Source organism: Aythya fuligula, chromosome 17 (assembly GCF_009819795.1).
Source record: "Aythya fuligula isolate bAytFul2 chromosome 17, bAytFul2.pri, whole genome shotgun sequence".
Taxonomy (NCBI): Eukaryota; Metazoa; Chordata; class Aves; order Anseriformes; family Anatidae; genus Aythya; species Aythya fuligula.
Window position 1 is genome coordinate 3,517,367 of NC_045575.1, and position 13,147 is coordinate 3,530,513.

Below are 13,147 nucleotides of genomic sequence, written 5' to 3' on the forward strand. Positions count from 1 at the left end.
CTCACGCAGAGCCTGCCGGGCGGCAGGGGCTGAGGTAAACGCGATCGGGCGGGAAGGGGGCCGGGCGCGTGAGGCGGCCGTTGGGCGGGCGGGAAGGGCGCGTGAGGCGGCCGCTGGGCGGGCCGCAGCCATCGCTCCTCCCCGGGCCGTTACCGCGGCTACCGCTCGGCGTCGGGCGACCGCCCGGGGCCTCGCCGCTATGAGCCTGAACGACGTGCGGGTGCGGTGGCTGCGGGACCAAGCGCTCGCGTCGCTGGGGCTGAGCGATCCGGCGCCTTTCGAGGAGCTGCTGAACCGCCACGGCGGTGAGGGGGCGCGGACCGTGCTGCGCTTCTTCAGCCGCGGTGCTGAGGATGATGAAGAGAAGAAAGCCGCGGGGGTGTTGCTGCTGCGGGTCGAGCGGCGCCCCCAGGAGACCGAGGAAGCAGCGGGTGAGGCTGCCCTGCTAGCCCGGCCTGCGGGACCCTCCCCTGGGTACTGCCTAGTCCCCAAACCCTTCCTGCTGCCCTCTCTCCAGCTGTTTCTCCCTCCTTCAGGTCCCTACATGTCTGACGCATGTATAAGTAGACTAAAGGAGTGATGTGACGCAACTTTCCACTCTGTACCTCTCAGTGGATGCACCTACAAGTTGGTGCTTAAAGGCATCAAGACAGGGAGAATTAATATTGCTTCATAATAATTATAGCACATATGTATAGTGCGATCTTTCCAGTTGGGGATGCAGCTATGCTTCTTCCACCTTTTAACTGTCTAGAAGCCTGTGCTGAAAGGGGAAGGAGACATGGCGCAACATCTGAAAGACAGGAAAAATAACATTTGAAATTCTTGAATGGCCCTGGAATTCATGTAGTTGTTTCTGTGTTACAATGTCTTCACCTTTGCTTCTTGGGCGTGGCATTGCCACAGACATTTTCCTCATCATAGATCAGTCACACACACACACAAAATTTTTTTTGAAGGTTCATTTTGCAAGATGCTTTCGTCTTGAAATTTGTTAACCTATTTATTTTATACTAAGAAGTCAATTGTGTTGGAAAATGCTGATGAAGATATTGTAGATAAAGCCCTGTAGAATGTAGCATGGTCACTTCCATGTTTGGATTCAGTCCTTCAGCAAGAGTGTTCTCCTTTGGGAAAATGTATGGATGTCTGATTGTTGAAAGGCAGTACTGTAGGGAGAAGAAAAAGTTCAGTTACTTAATTTTAGAAGAAAATTGGAAGGATCCATCTTATGTGCATGGAATACCTGTTCTTTAAGTGAGTTCTCTTGTGTTGTTCTTAGACACGACTCAGAAAAGTAAGACATCTGATCTGGAACCCTCAGACAATAAAAGTGTGTCAGGTCATGTATCAGCTCTCTCTAGTGTGTCTGAATTGAGTGAAGTAGAGCAAAGACTTGCAGCTGACAGTGTGGAACACACACCCCATGTAAGTCTGTTGTATTCACTCTGTTCTTTTGGGGTATGAAGATGCTGGCTGATGCAAATATTTCATTAAAACTGATGGGCTAATTAAGGAGGTACAATGCAGACCAAGGACTCAGAGCAGAACAGAACATTTTACAAGAACAACAATTTTCATTGAAACTGTTGGCCTGTGGTGTGTCTACCACAGCCTCTGAAATTGACTGACATTACAAAGGTAATTTACTTAGCAAAACTCTATGTTTTTAGTGAGGAAATGTGGTAGTGAGTTACTCAGCTACCACATTAGCTATTCCCAGGTTTGCTTGTAACAGAAAAGTTGTAGTTAGAATGATTGCTAGATAAAGACACCATGGGAGGATCCTGTAAGGGACAGTGAAAAAAAAGGCTTTTGTACCTCAAGGCTTTTGCCTAATTAGACACTTGGGATGGAGTCTGGTGTTTATAACTAAATTTAGTTTATGACTGAGATGCAGTGGGAGAGGAGTAGGTGCTTGCACTTTCTCAGAAAGGCTCTATGGGGGGCATTTACCTGTGGCCCATTTTTTTATGTTTCAAGCACTGTTGCTCTTAGTCCTGTTGGTCTGGAAATTAACGTTTACAAAGCTGATATTTTTTACTGTTAGCTGAGTGATTTTTTATTTTTATTTTTATTTTTATTTTATTTTTTTTTTTTATGTCACCTGTTTACTTGGACAGCAACGTGAAGATAACGTAGTTAAAATAATGATTCTGTTCCATTGCTCATAGAAGGCAAACATTGTCTTGCTGTTAGGAAACTTGGCAGCAAATAGTAACAGTCATTCTTCCTTCATGTTTCCTGCTTCAGTTAACAGAACAGAAAGCTGACAAAGTGTATTTGTATGCGGCTCTTGATGAAATTCCTGAAGAATTTGTGTCAGATGTTAGCGTCTATTTTTTGAGAGACACCAAAGGTATTTGTCCTGAATAACTGCCGGCTCTATGTTTCCAGACTTTGTATCAATTATAGAATCATTTAGGTAGGAAAAGACCGTTGAGATCATCAAGTCCCACTGACAACCTGACCTGCTGTGTCCCATCACTGTCCCTTAGCAACACATACACACATTTCTTAAATATTTCCAGGGATGGGGACTCCACCACTTCCCTGGGCAGCCTATTCCAATCCTTGACCTCTCCCTCTGTGAAGGAATTCTTCCTAATGTTAAATCTAGCCTTCCCCTGGAGCAAGTTGAGATCATTTCCTCATGTTCTATAACTTTTGATCTGAGAAAAAGGGGCTGACAACCTCCTTGCTGCGACTTCTTTTCCAGGAATTGTAGAGAGCGGTGAGGTCTCCCCTCAGCCTCCTTTTCTTCAGACTAAAGAACCCCTTTACCCTCAACTCCTCCTCATAAACCTTGTTCTCCAGTCCCTTAAGAGGGACATACTGAGGAAAAGTGATAACAACTGGGACTTAGGCTAGTGCCTATCCATTCCTAACTGGGTAGGAATGCTCTTAGAGTAGAGTAGAGCCAGGAATCAAGAACACTTTTCATATTAAATTTTTGGAAAATTACATATCTTCCACATTTTGCCGACAGGGATGAAGCTTTCAAGCTGCTCTCAGAGGAACTAATGAGATTTAGTTACTATAACTGCTAGAACTGTGCAAAGTGTGTTGAGAATGAGGAGCTGTATGTGAAAGTTGGACCATAAGGTGGCAATAAGCACAACTGGGGTATCAAACCTGCAGACCTGACTCAAATTTTGATATACAATAGCAGCATGTGAAAGAGAGGTTCTATTCTGATAGTTCATACTTTTTATAACTAAGCCAGTGACAATAGCTGCTGTTTCTGGTCATGGTCAGACTTCAGTATCTAGTTCCAGTCCCACAGGAAATGGCTTCTAAACTGAAACAAACAAGTATTTCCATGCCTGTTTCCAGGAACAATCAGCTGTCTGTTAACTAACTTTTTGCCAGGCACTGATCCCAGCATACATTTATGTGGATTCACTCACTGAGTAGCAGCATGTGTGGTTTAAAGCTACAAAGTATTTTGTATGTGCCTATTACTTTCAGTTTCTCTAAAATCATGAAATATGAGAAAATAAAACTTCATCAAAAAAATCTGCAACATTAAAACCAGCAGCAGTTTTGAAAGTGGCTTGCATCAAGCCTAGTTTATTATTACAATGGCAGTCTGCTTTATTGGAGTTTTAACTTGTTATGGAAAACAATTTATACAATTGTTTTAATAATTGTGTTCTGTACAATTATTAATTACTTAGTTATTGTATTCTGTATGCTAATTGTTTGTATACTGTTTAGAAACAGTTACTGAACCTAATGACCTGACTGAAGCTAATGAGGTTCTTCCTAAAATGATAGAATTTGGTTTACTGACTGCTGATACTCTTTTGATGCTAAAGAATGTCATCTCACAGGTAAATGTTTTATGGCTTTTATATGTGAAGTTTTCAGTTTTCTGTGCGTGATTTGCCTATTTTTATTCTGCTGACCATGTAGACTACGTATATGAAATCCTTTCATGAATGACCTTCTTATGCCAAAATGAAGTTTGGGGTAATGCTTTTTATTTTGTTTCCCAAATTTTTATAAGGATGTGGAGACAGTCATCATTTCATTGATTTGCCTGACCCTATATAAGAAACATTTAAGAATGTGACACCACATACTTCTATTTTTGTGCTGATAGACTTTTGTGAAAGTATGCTGGAGCTATTCTCCTGCAGAACTTGTGGAGAGAATAGTCCTAAAGAGGTGAAATGGAAAGACATACATTTAAATTAAATTTTAGAACAACCTATCCGAATGCTTAAGTGAAGTAGTAGTAAGCTGAGGGTTTTGTTTATTTGTTTATAAATACAAACCATCTAATCTATGGTTCCTGTTTGAATTATACTTATTTTCTCCTGCTCTCTCCTGTAATTGGCAGCGGTCTGAGGAAGCTTCCTTACAACCAGATAGTGAAAACACAGGCTCTGAAAAAAGAAGTTTATCTGAGACTGAGGTTGCAGGAAAGAAAGAACAGCCTGTTGAGTACTGTAATACTCAAATGGGGAGTGAGCTCCTATCAAGCACACAAGAATTTTCAAGTATTACTCAGCAAATTGAAGGTGAGTATTCTGCCTATTCCAGTGCTGTGTTGATTAGAGTACAAGACAGTAGAAGAAGGTTCACCTAGGAATGGCTTTGTTTAGAATAACACATACAGTTTCTGGGGAAGTTCCAGATCTGATTAAAGTTTCTTTTGCTGATCACAGTAGCATTTTTACTGCCCTGAAGCATAGCACACATATGAGGAATGGATTAAATCAGTTTCAAACAGCCTGGAGTAAGAATTAGGAGAGAGGGTAATCATGCCTCAGTTCTTTCCAATGTTCAGGGGACTCAGGCCATAGCAGGATATAGAAGGCAGAAGACCAAAGCAGACTTGACACGAAGTTTAGCATCGTGTCTCTGACAGGGGTTAGTGTCACGCCATTGAGGAGAATGTAATGGTCTTCAGTTAACAGACTGATAATCTTCTTCAGCAAAGCCCTATTCCTAATTTTTAATACTTAGAGGTTGTGTTACAGAATCACAGAATCACAGAATTTTCTAGGTTGAAAGAGACCTCAAGGTCATCGAGTCCAACCTCTGACCTAACGCTAACAGTCCCCAGTAAACCATTTCCCTAAGCTCTACATCTAAACGTCTTTTAAAGACCTCCAGGGATGGTGACTCCACCACTTCCCTGGGCAGCCTGTTCCAGTGCCTCACAACCCTTTCAGTGAAGAAGTTCTTCCTAACATCTAACCTAAAACTCCCCTGGCTCAACTTAAGCCCATTCCCCCTCGTCCTGTCACCAGGCATGTGGGAGAACAGGCCAACCCCCACTTTTCAGTTACTTCTAGGAATATATCTTTGTTTTCACTGTATTAACTGTGAAACAACTGGATGCTTTTTGTCATATTCTCAAATAGGCAGAGCAGATGGTATGTTACCTGTACTCAAGTAGCTAGCAAAATGGAAGGTGTAAGCCATTTCAGTGATGTTACCTTAACAGTGCTGGTGGAACAAGACAGTTAATTTCAGATGCCTTTTCTCCCAACAGGAGAGATTAAACTGGACATGCCAACTATAAATCTAAACAGTGATGCAAGTGTTCTTGCCACAGTTCCAGAAGTGGTTGAAGCTCTTGAAAGCTGTGCAATGACCTGGCAAAAATTAATATCCGCAGCTCTAGAGGAACAACTGAAAAGGGTTCCACAGGTGATGATGCCCATAGCACTAAGCTTGTTTTACTCCCAGAGACATTTCTTTATTCCCACAGTAATATCTCTGAATGGTTTGTGCTCTGTTTTAATCAAACTTTGTGTTTCATTGCTGGAAAGCCCATTTACTAATTGAAGTAAAGTAGAACAAAGGTAGTGAGTACTTGCATGACTGCAGGAAATGGAATATAAAGCAATTCTCTGCAGATCCTATCCACCTGGGAGACTGTGGAAAACTAAGGCACTTTAGCTAGTTGCATTCTTACTTCTAAAACCAGTGAGATAGGCATGAAATATTAAAAATGCAATGCTTTAAAAAAATATAGAGTACTATATTTTCCCTTGAAAAATCATCTCTCCCAAACAAAATGCAATCTAATTGTAAGGTTCTGATTCTGCAAACAGTTACACATGAGTAATACCATTTAACATAATAAGACGTTTCATGTTTACGAAATAAAGTGGGCATATATTTTTGCAAGCATGAAATCTTCAGATCCAACTCAAGGATGTAATCCCCATTTTTTTGTTGAATCACATCTGGGTTTTCTCAGTATACAGCATATTGGAAAAAAAAAAAAAAGAACAAATATAAACCTCGTCATAGGTTTTCATCTTCGAGTAATTGTAATTTAAAAATTTTATTTTTCTGCACATATCTTGTAGGGCAATGGTCCACTTGCAGAAATTTACTTCTGGCGTGAAAGACACGCTGCTTTATCTGGTCTTACTGAACAGACAAAGCTTCCAGGAGTTGAAAAAGTCTTGGCAATATTACAGGAAGCTGAATCTGAGCGTAGCAAAGATTTACAGGCAGTCTTAAGCGACCTCAGAAAACATCATGTGGAAGCTCTAGATAATGCTAGGTTCCTTTCAACTCTTGAACGCTATTTGAAGGTATGTATCCTTAAGAAAACTGTGGAGTTGTAGCTGTATTTGCTCGAGTTTGGTTTCTTTGTTGGTCTATTATTATTATTATTATTTTACCAGCAATAAAGATATATTGCAGATTTTTTACATTTAGTAATAAAAAAGCTTGTTTATTTTGTCTGAATTGCTACTGTTCTAATACCTGAAAGCAGAAGCACAGAGCTGTGAACAGCTTGGTTTGTAAATCATAGCTTTGGAAGAATGAGATAGCACAGCTGAATTAAGAAAAACAAAGATTTCTCTTCTCCAATTTTTGAGTTAACTTCTATCACTGGTTAGAGCTGATAGGTCAAGTTTAAGTTCTGTTGAAGATTATTCAAATAAACAGTTGGGCTAAAACCAGTTTTAGGACATCTTTTTCAGAAAGTAGAATACTAATGAGACAGTACCTGACAAGCATTTGGAGCAATAGATGCAAATCTGCACATCCTTAACCATCTGTGTAATTTGGTCACCAGGGTGTTTCCTTGACTGGGTTCTTAATTTACTAATGTCACAGATTTTCTTGACTTCAGCTATCTGTAGAATATTGAATAGAATATTGGTTTATACAATATTTATCTGTATTTACATGAGAACTTATTCAAATTATTTAAAATATATTTAATAGAATTTAACACATGGCACTGGGTTTGATGTTGTCTTGGACACAATTCCTTTGCTGATGAATGCCCTGAGAATGGTATGGGTTATCTCACGGCATTACAACAAGGATGAACGGATGGTACCCCTTATGGAACGAATTGCGTGGGAAATTTCAACACGAGTGTGCAAAGCCGTGGATTTACACACGCTGTTTAAGTAAGTACTGGATTCCTATTTAACTAGGCTGCATTTATTGAAAGCTTTGCTTGTTTTACAGGAAGTGTGATTGGTAACACTTGCATTGAATATGTTTCAGTGTTTCTCACTATCTGAAGTTGTATTAGAAGGTCAATTAAAAGCCAATTAATGTTCTAGTTTTCACAAATTATTGAATCAGCCTGAAGAAATAGGTGCTTGTCCTCTTTTCTCTTGAAAGGACATAAATCAATAAACACAATGCAAATACTCTGGTACAAAAGTGGCATAAATATCATAAAAATCAGTCCTGAAATAACTTTTTCAAAATCAGTTTCACTGAAAATGAAGACCTTGCAGTTGTAAGTTTTGCCTAGATCTTGTACGACTAGAAGATACTAAACCAGGATAGATTGATCCAGTTGAAATATCATTTTATTATATCTATAATCTTTCCATCTATAGTATCTTAACTCTTTTGATTAATAGAGAAGATAGAACTGCTGCAAAAAAGAAAATAGCAGAAGGAAAAAGTACTCTTGAACAATGGAAGAAATCTTATTTGACTGTTCGTGCCCAAATTGAAATATCAGGAAGAGAGCAACATTGGGAATTTGACCGAAAACGTTTATTTGGAAAAACAGATTATATGGCTTCCATCTGTCAAGATCTGTATGACATTTTGCAGGTACTAATATAGACAATAATTAAAGAGGACAGTTTGTGATCAGTGTCTTCTTCAGGAGAGGAGATTCTTTTGTATTATAGTTGTTGAAGTGTTAATAGCCTTCATTTATTTATTTATTTGTGTGTGTGTGTTCAACCTTAAGAGAAATGAAATAACTCTTCTCAAGGTACTGGTTGGTGCCATGAGAAAGGTATTGCTGTGTACAGTACTGTTATCAACCTGCAAACTTGTAACAGTTGTTTCACAGGTTTGCAGTTTTCATGTCTTGTTAATTTAATGGTATCATTTCAGATAAAATAATCACTTAAGTATATTGTAATATAAAATTTGACTGTATATAAATCAATGTATCAACTGCAGGATAATATACATGAAAGATAGGTGCTATGTGCAGGTTCCTTTAGGGTAGGGCAACTAGAAATATTAGTTGTCCATCAATGGCCACATGCTATGTAGACTGTGTATGTGAAATCCGTAGTGAAATAAAAAGAAAAGAAGTAATAACTGAATGTTATCTGTTTTGACAAATGTGGTGTTGGGGCTGTATTTTTTTTTTTTTTCCCAAAAAGATAGTTCATGTCTTTCATAGGCGTATACAAAATGTAAATCACAGCAAGAATTGATTGTTCTCTGGGCTATAGTTATCTTTAAAGGAAACAATAACAGAAGAATATTAAATAGCAAAGAAAAGCATTAAAAGTAAACCTTTCTGTTATGTTCTTCTGAATTAACAGGTTGTTGAAGAGTTTTACAATATATTTGGTTCTGAACTGAAAGCTGTCACAGGTGATCCAAAACGTATTGATGATCTACTGAGAAGGGTAGATAGACTAACTAGTCCAATGGAAGAACTGACTTTTGACCCTTTTAGCATCAAAAGCACACATGATTGGAAGTTAATTATGGGAGAATTTAGAACAGAAGTTTCAGTAAGTACCATGTACTGTGATTTTTCCCCCTTATTCCTTCCTATATGAAAATCTTTCTAGACTGTCAACATTTTCAATTAAAGAATGAATGATATGCTTTTTAAAAAAAAATATAAATGAGTGAATACATAAATGAAAATGTGAGAAGTTTTACCAAATTTTTAAAGTCAGTATTTTGTGTTCAAGTTCTTTTTGTTTATAGCTTCACTTCATCTTGCAAACCAGTGAAACGTGTTTTATGTTCATTGGCAAAATAACTAGAACATGAGCAGAGGCTACATATTACCTCCCTGTACTCATGTGCTGACATCTCTCAATCATATTCTACAAAGAAATCAAACTTTTTTCTGGATTTACTTCTCCCATTCAGCTAAGAATACCCACAAATGCAAGTTGTTACAATGCCTTCTGTGACTTTTATACCTGCCCAGCAGACACTGGGTTAACACTAATTTCCTGTAGTTTACTGGAAAGCCATCAGTTTACTATTTGGTCTTATAAATTGCTAACAGTAAAGATATGTCTCAACACTATGGAAAAAAAAGATATTTTAATATTGCCTTCCTTTCTTGGTTTTGCAAGATGAACCTCTAAGTGACAGGATTTCTTGGCCTTCTTCCTTTGTCTCTGTCTAGGTTATTGAAGAAGAGGCCAAAAACTTTATTGATGAATCTTTCAAGACCCTTCGATCAGCAGAAGCTGCATTTGACATGCTGTTAAACTTCAGACACATCCGCTCTCGTGAAACCATTAATAAGCAGATGATGATGAAATTCAATGACGTTTTGGACCAATACTGTAAAGAGGTATTTAATTTAGCATTTCTTAGGTAGTATATGGAATTCTTTAGTGAAAATAATAAATCTGTGTATATATCTTTAACACATATGTAGTGTCATTTACGATCCAAAAGACTGACAGACTTTAAAAAAAATAAACATAGTAATTGTTCTCACTTTTTTGGAACCTGTACAAGAAATAGCATGGTTAATTTGCTGAAATTATGTGCACATCTGTATATTTGTAGCACAGTACAGGAACTGAAAGATGTTTACATGTGCAAGGAGGCTTGAGACACAAAAAGGAAGGTGTTCTGTGTAATGCAGTTAATGCAAACAAAAGATGAATTAAAAAAATGAATTATTTTTATCTTGTTGCTGAAATTAGCTTCAGAGCCTGTGCTGTGTACCAGGTTAGATACTTACCGTGGAAAAACAAGTGGAGAAATGATTCTTAGCAATGTTTTATTCTCTTTTAGGTCGAAAATGTTAAGCAAATCTTTGTTCAGAACCTCAAGGATCCACCTTTATTCAAGAATCACCCTCCAGTGGCTGGAGCAATATATTGGTCCCGATCCCTTTTCTATCGGATCAAACACACTATTATTCGATTTCAAGAAGTAGAGGACTTACTTACTAGTGAACGTGGAAAGGAAGTATGTTGTTTCTTTTGCTGTTTAATAAAGGAAGAATACTTTCCTCATACCGTTCTTCTGGGGAGGTGGAAATGTTCTTAAGTGAGCAAGAATGTCTTTGCACATAGTAAGCAATGTTAGACGTGAAAAGCTTAATGGTACCTTCCCACTGTTTTCTGAAGAAATAGTGTCAGAATAAATGACAGAACTCAAGAACCTGAATTCTTCATCACCTGTATTACAAGGCATTATTTGCCCTCTCATCTGATAAAGATCAGAAACCTTATTAAGACAGGATAGTGGAACATTTCTCGTGATCTTTAAAATGAATTATACAGAATTTTCCTTTCTAGGTAAAGCAAAAGTATCTTAAAGTGGCCAAGAGGATGAAAGAGTATGAAGATCAGAAATATGGTCAGTGGACAGAAGGAACAGAGCAGATGCTCCCATTGTTACTGAGAAAACCTCTGCTGATGGTTGTTACTGGTGAGGCAGCAAACCATATTAATCAAGAGACTTCTGAGCAGGTGAGAGAGGAAAATAACATACCTGATTTCTCTGTGGGAAAGAACTGAAACCTATCTGATGTTTGGTGAGATTTTTCAAAGAATGATGTCTTTAAGAGAAACACTGTTTTTTAATGGAAAATTTTAAAAAGTACTGAGATCAAAATTGAAACTAGAATGCTGAGATTGCTGTCAAATTTTATTGGCATTTCCACAATCTGAATATTAGCTATTCTGTCTGACTTTTACCTACTGTCTTATCAAATGTCTCCAGGAGTTAACTTTTTCCTTGTGTTGTAACAGTCTGGTGTTTCTATGCTTTCTGCTGCTTTCTTGTGTTGTAGACCTCAGTAACAGAGGAGCCTCTCACCACAGAGAAAAGAGTGCAGTTCATAGTGAATTTTCCTCCTAGACTCCAAGAGATTATAACTGAAACAAAGTACATGGAACAACTGGGGTTTCCAGTCCCAGAAATAGCAAGAAATGTGGCATTACAGGAAGACAAATACCTTGGGTAAGGTTATAACAGAATACCTGCTCTCATACAGATTTTCAGCAATGTTTCAAGTGATTTCACTCCAAACCAGAGTGTGCCATGAGTCATCAACTTTTGGAAATATGAGAGTTCGTAGTGACTTCTTTTAAGGGTAAAATTGCTGATGGCCATGGTACACTAGCAGTCTTTCCTCTTTTGCAGTCTGCATCCTTCTCCCTGTAGCACTACGTTTTACAAATGAACACCTCAAAATCTGAAGGAAAAACAAGGAAAGAAAGTACTTTTTTTTGCAATGAATTCTTAAAGCCATTTAGATTTCAGTTCACATTTGAACTCACTGCCGCTTTTTTGTACAGCCTTGGATAAGTCACTTTTGCTCAAATTATCACAGGCACTTAGGCACAGAGGTGTGACAATAAGAGACCTAACTAGATTTTAAAATTTACCTGTTGAGTTCATGTATGTGATTCAAACTGAGGCTGTCTTAAATACTTCTTCTGGGTTGGGGCAGGAGAGGATGGTCTAGCTACTACTGGAGTCATAGATGATTTTTCTTTTGTTTGTGAGAGGAAGAGAATTGTATTTATGATCAATACATAGTCATTATTTCTGAAAATTTTGATTTATGTGGAAGTTTGAACAGAATGAAGAAAGTGATCTGCCTTGTTCAGAACGGTATTTCCAGAAAATAATGATTTTTATTTTTTGTTGTTATGTTTCTTACACTCATTAGATATACAAATGGATTAAAAAACATGCTGGATCACTATCACAACTTAATGGGAACATTGAGTGAAGCAGAAACCAAACTTCTTGATGACCATATTAAAGAGCTCTGGAGAGTATTCAGATTAGGGCACAGAAGACTCAACTGGAACTCCCTAGGTAATGGAGATACTATTTTAGAATGGCCTTTGCTACTGATTCGCAGTTCAAAAATTCTCTTCAATTCTGCATTCTATTTGATTTGTCAGATTAAAGCTATGCATCCTTAAAAAGGATATCTTATTGCCACGGTGTAAGACAGAATAGTATGTTAGACAGGGTCTGATCCAAGTGGGTATTTCTTATGTTTTTATTATATGTAAAACACTGAGTGGAAATGGATATAGACTGTTAGAGCTAGAAGGGAGATAGATGAAGGATTAGGTGATAAAACATCTAATCTATCTTTCTGCAGAGTATCAGTTAATTCTTAAACACATCTGGTTGTTGACAATTTTGATTCATTGGTAAAAGATTTGGTAGAAGAAAGAAAACAAATGATTGTAATTTATTTCAGGTATTGGTGACTTTACAGTCCAATGTACACAAGCCATCAGGAAGTTTGAATCACTCGTCCATCAGATTCATATTAATTCTGGAATCATAAGCGACAAACTTCTGTTGATAGAATCAACAAATCTTTTTAAGTTTCCACTTCCAAAAAATGGTGATGAACTTCCTAGTAAGTCTTCGTATTTTCATTTTGGAGCTCCGTGATGTTTTATTTTGCTCTGTCTGCTACTTTGCATTTTTAGTTGCGAAGATCAATCCTTATAATAGTTACCAGAAGAAGTTACAGCAGTATTGCGTGGTTTAATACAGGAAGCACAAGCAGAACTTCAGTACCCTAAGCTGACAGTGTCAATGAGAGGAACTTAGAGACAAGTATATAAATAGATCATTTGACCTTGCTTTTGATTACTTTCCCCCTAGCTTTCCCTTGGATTCTTCTTCCTTCTTCTATGCAGTA

At 37.9% G+C, this 13,147-nt stretch overlaps 1 protein-coding gene across 1 annotated transcript in view; it reads left to right on the forward strand.

Annotated features, from left to right (window-relative positions):
- Positions 1-199: 199 nt before the first annotated feature.
- DNAH10 (dynein axonemal heavy chain 10) overlaps positions 200-13,147 on the forward strand; it is a 56,486-nt gene continuing 43,538 nt past the window's right edge. Inside the window, exons 1-16 of the mRNA XM_032199067.1 lie at positions 200-431; positions 1,283-1,428; positions 2,254-2,359; positions 3,721-3,836; positions 4,349-4,529; positions 5,510-5,667; positions 6,336-6,566; positions 7,210-7,400; positions 7,869-8,067; positions 8,802-8,996; positions 9,632-9,802; positions 10,255-10,431; positions 10,764-10,937; positions 11,261-11,430; positions 12,146-12,297; positions 12,695-12,859. Of these exons, the coding sequence (XP_032054958.1) occupies positions 200-431; positions 1,283-1,428; positions 2,254-2,359; positions 3,721-3,836; positions 4,349-4,529; positions 5,510-5,667; positions 6,336-6,566; positions 7,210-7,400; positions 7,869-8,067; positions 8,802-8,996; positions 9,632-9,802; positions 10,255-10,431; positions 10,764-10,937; positions 11,261-11,430; positions 12,146-12,297; positions 12,695-12,859 (2,764 nt within the window). The remainder of the gene's footprint in view (positions 432-1,282; positions 1,429-2,253; positions 2,360-3,720; positions 3,837-4,348; positions 4,530-5,509; positions 5,668-6,335; positions 6,567-7,209; positions 7,401-7,868; positions 8,068-8,801; positions 8,997-9,631; positions 9,803-10,254; positions 10,432-10,763; positions 10,938-11,260; positions 11,431-12,145; positions 12,298-12,694; positions 12,860-13,147) is intronic.